We start from the raw sequence: 3,691 nt of genomic DNA, 5'->3' as shown, positions 1-3,691 counted from the left end.
GGACCGCGGGACTCGGGGCCACCTCGGAGCCCTACGACCCTGAGCCGCCCTGCCCGGCGCCCCCTTTGGCTGCTGCCTCCCTCCAGGTGCCCCTGGCGTCCCCTTCCTGTGAGCCGCTGCCTCTCTCGTGACCCCATTTGCTGCCTTTATATTGCAGGATTGAGCTGACCTCTGACCTCACTTCCCTGTAGCAAGTTCCCTAGGTCCTGAGCCTCAAACATTCTTGCAATTCCTTTTGGTAAGGAGATTAATTTGTTAGACTAGTGGTGTTTCCCTCACAGTGTCTCTACTACGTGTCCCCACTGCCATCGCCCCGGTGGTCTAACCCCCTCCTTGCCGCCTTCATAACCAATGGATGTACTTCCCTCCCACCCCAGCAGGAGGGATTCCCAGGGCCAGGGGATCCCAGAGAGAAGATAAGTCTTTGACGCTTGCGGTGCTAATGCCCCCTTGGGAGCTGGGGAGCTGCCATCCCTGAAAGCGGCAGTGGGGGGCGCTGCAGGATTGTGGACAGACACCCTGGGAGCACTCTGCTCTGAGCTGTGGGAAAGGCGGGTGCTGATCATCAGATCCAGGGCCACGTAATGTCCTGCTCGCTGGTGTAAACCCAGTGTGACCACACGCAGCTGCTCCCGAGCTCGAGTGGCAGAACTAGGGAGCCACAGCAGATGCTGCCTGGCACCCAAATCCCTGAATAGGACCCCCGGGAGAAGAGGACAGAGAGGGCTGGACATGCCTGACCTCCTCCGAGGCCCCCCAAACGGGGCTGAGGCAGCACTGTCACCCCCTTCTGCTCAGGCTGGTGCACAGAGTGGCCGGGAGGGGCCGTTAGAATAGGAGAGGCCAGAGCCCAGCTGTGACTGGGCTGTCACTGCCACCCATGTTCAGAGCCAGGGCCTCGGACACGGAAGGAAAATCCAGGCCCAGGAAGGAACCCTTCTGCGTTATTTTTGAAGAAAGCAGAGCATCCAGTGCCCAAGAGGACCTTCCTGGTGGGTCTTCTGGAGTCTCCAGACCCCCAGGGCACACTCTGCCCTCCTGCGGGGAGGAGACAGAGCCGGGAGCAGCTCTCCAGTGAGGGAGGTGTCCCCCACTCCTCATGGGCACCGCAGTGGTCCTCACTGTGTGCTCTGAGTCGAGGAGGGGCTGGCGGAGGTCACGGGCAGGTGGAGTTCCTGTTCCTTCTGTCACTGCCTGCCCGGCACGCTCCCTGGCTCTGCATGCCTAGCTCCCTCCTGCCCTGCATGTGGTCCCAGCTGAGCTGCCTGGGCCCCTTGGGGTAATGCTTGAGGTTGCAGAGGCTGGTCAATTTGGCTTTGTTTTTTCACCTTCAGCACGATAGTCCCTGTGGGGCCTGGGGGAGCAGGTGGCTTGCAGGATAGATCGGGACCTAGCCGAGTCCAGGGAGCTGCCCTAGAATTTTCCTATGAAAAATAACGTGCATGTTACTGTGGAACCACTGAAGCAAAGCCAGCAAGCGGGCACTCTCTTCTTTGCCCATCAGATTCTTCCCTGCCAGACTCTGTGCCTGTTCGATTCTCATCCCACTGCTCAGGGTGCCCAGTGGAGCTGCGAGCTAGCTAACGGGTGAGGTGCTTGCCTGAGGCATATCAGCTTCACCGGTGTCTGTGGTGGCTCCCTGCTCCCTCCCAGAAGCCCCAGAAGGATGGCTAACAGGTTCCGGGCAGGCAGTCAGGAAGCAGGACTGCGAGCAGGAGGCGCCACCGGAGCTCTCCTGAGACCTTACCTGGGCACCCTGCCCTTGGGCTGCTCACAGGTAGAGCTTCCTCTGCCCAGGGACTGGCAGAGTGGTCAGCTTTGTAAATCTAGAGTCCAGCCGGCTCTGAACTCATCTCCTCAGGTCTCTTCTGGGTAGAGGTTCACATGCTTCCTTGGCATGGCCCGGCCTCTGAGTACGTCCTAGGGTCCCAGCCGCAGCTTGTCTGGGAGGTGCCAGCCACCTGCTGGTCCCAGAGGAAAAGCAGAACTCAACCTGCTGGCCAGGCCACATTGAAAGGTCTGCAGGACTATCCTGACTCTGGAAATGCACACGACTCTAGAGGAGGGTTTTGTATGGCACAGAGGACAAGGGGAGGAGGAGGTGGAGGAACCACAGCTCTAGGATAGCTGTCCTAGTACTTCTGCCTGATGTATGTACCCATGAAACCACAACCAACATGCCAGGGTGAATTTCAAATTCTGGAAATGCTCATTGACGCCATCCTCCAGGAGAGGGCGCCAGAGACAGGCTCAGCCACTCTCCTGCGCTCTGTCAGTTTCTTCTCAAGGGTAGGCACGCCTTTCCTTGGGCCCTCTGGGGGAAGTGTAGGCTGACCGTATCCCCAGAAGGAACAGAACCCAGCCAGTAGGAACCAGAAACTATCTTGGGTGACAGAAATGCCAGTGCAACCATCCAACCAAAGACCAGCTAGCTTGAGTGCCCAGCTACTTCCAAAGCCTCTCAGAGGGTGAAAGTGGCCTGTGGCTACCAAGCTGTGGGCAGGGTCGGTCGGGATCTCTGCGAGCTCTGGCCAGCCTTGCAGTGAGACTCCCCTGCTGCGGGTGACAAGACACAAACTGCCAGGCGTGTGAGGACCTGGCATCTAGTGCAGCTTCTGCAACTTCAAACATTCTCTTTGGCCCTTTTCTCTCCCGGCGCACTTGTAAGATGGAATTGAGTAAAATGCATTCTTTTTTTCCCTATTTCTTTTTGCAGAATGGAAGAATAACGAAGTTATCCTTAGCCTCCTCCTGAATGCTTTTCCTTTTGGCATCTTAAAAGCTTGAGTGATAACACAGGAAGCCCCAGAGAGGAGCCCACGCAGTCCCGGGGGTCCTTGCCTACAAATGTCTGAGACGCAGGACCCCCGCCCCAGTCAGGACTCCCCCTTGGCTGGCGGGACCCTTGGCGGTGTCCGTGGCCCTGCCCCATCTGGAGACGCTCACCCCGTTTGTGCGGGCCCCTTTGTTAGCCTGAAGGGTTTTAAGAGACGAGCCAGACTTTGGACTTGAGTTTCTCTTACCACCCACGCTGGCCCTCCACGCGCCCTTATACCTGAGGAACAGCGACTTCAGCGGCTCCAACATTTTAAAATCAGAGTACGATTTCTCTCAGTCCTCTTCCCTTGGCCCTCACGGAAGCCAAACCACAAGAGACTGAGGAATGACAGACCAATGCAGCCACACTGCCCGGTGCTCACGAGCTCTGTCAGGGATGGCTGACCGTGACCCTCCCGCTTGGAGCCTGCTTCCCTCTTTCTCTCCCTGGCTCATCCCAGGGATGAGAGGCGCCATATTGATTACTGGGCAGCAAACAGCCAGTGCCAGTACTGGCTTTACACTGCCCTTCTCTGTCACCTTGATGTGGCTTGGCTCCAGCCCTCTTGGCTGAAGAGGCCTTTTCACTGACATTCTTAGCTCAGCAGAATCTCACTTTTGCTCTGGCAGAAGCAATAATAATAGTTTTAGTTTAAAATAGATTTCTGGGCTATGCCTTTTCCTAGAAGGTGTTGTAGATTAGTTAGAACCTCACCAGAAAAGCAGATCAGTCCCAGGTTAGCTTCTTGGGATTTTATATTTGACAACATTTATACTATAGCAATTTACAGTTCTTAGATTTCTTGGCTAAAACCTTTTTTTTTTCTTGTCCTAAAGCAGTTTACAGAAAAATTTTGCTTTTTTTTTTTTTTTT

General features: G+C 55.9%; 1 protein-coding gene across 5 annotated transcripts in view; it reads left to right on the top strand.

Annotated features, from left to right (window-relative positions):
- Mxra7 (matrix remodeling associated 7) overlaps positions 1-3,691 on the top strand; it is a 23,010-nt gene that overhangs the window by 14,650 nt on the left and 4,669 nt on the right. Inside the window, exons 4-6 of one of the 5 annotated variants that reach the window (XR_004518531.1) lie at positions 158-238; positions 889-992; positions 2,717-3,685. The exons of 1 other annotated variant lie outside the window; for it this stretch is intronic. Coding sequence is in view for 3 of the 4 variants with exons in the window: in XM_033767302.1 (XP_033623193.1) it covers positions 158-191 (34 nt within the window). In the remaining variant the exon portion in view is untranslated. Of the gene's footprint in view, positions 1-157; positions 239-888; positions 993-2,716; positions 3,686-3,691 lie in introns of those variants that run through there. 3 more of the 5 variants (XM_033767302.1, XM_033767303.1, XM_033767304.1) reach the window with 3 other exon arrangements.

Source organism: Fukomys damarensis, unplaced genomic scaffold (genome assembly GCF_012274545.1).
Source record: "Fukomys damarensis isolate Sample0158 unplaced genomic scaffold, DMR_v1.0_HiC HiC_scaffold_23, whole genome shotgun sequence".
In the NCBI taxonomy this organism is placed as follows: domain Eukaryota; kingdom Metazoa; phylum Chordata; class Mammalia; order Rodentia; family Bathyergidae; genus Fukomys; species Fukomys damarensis.
The sequence above is the reverse complement of the archived record's forward strand: the minus strand, read 5'-3'. Positions and strand labels throughout refer to the sequence as shown.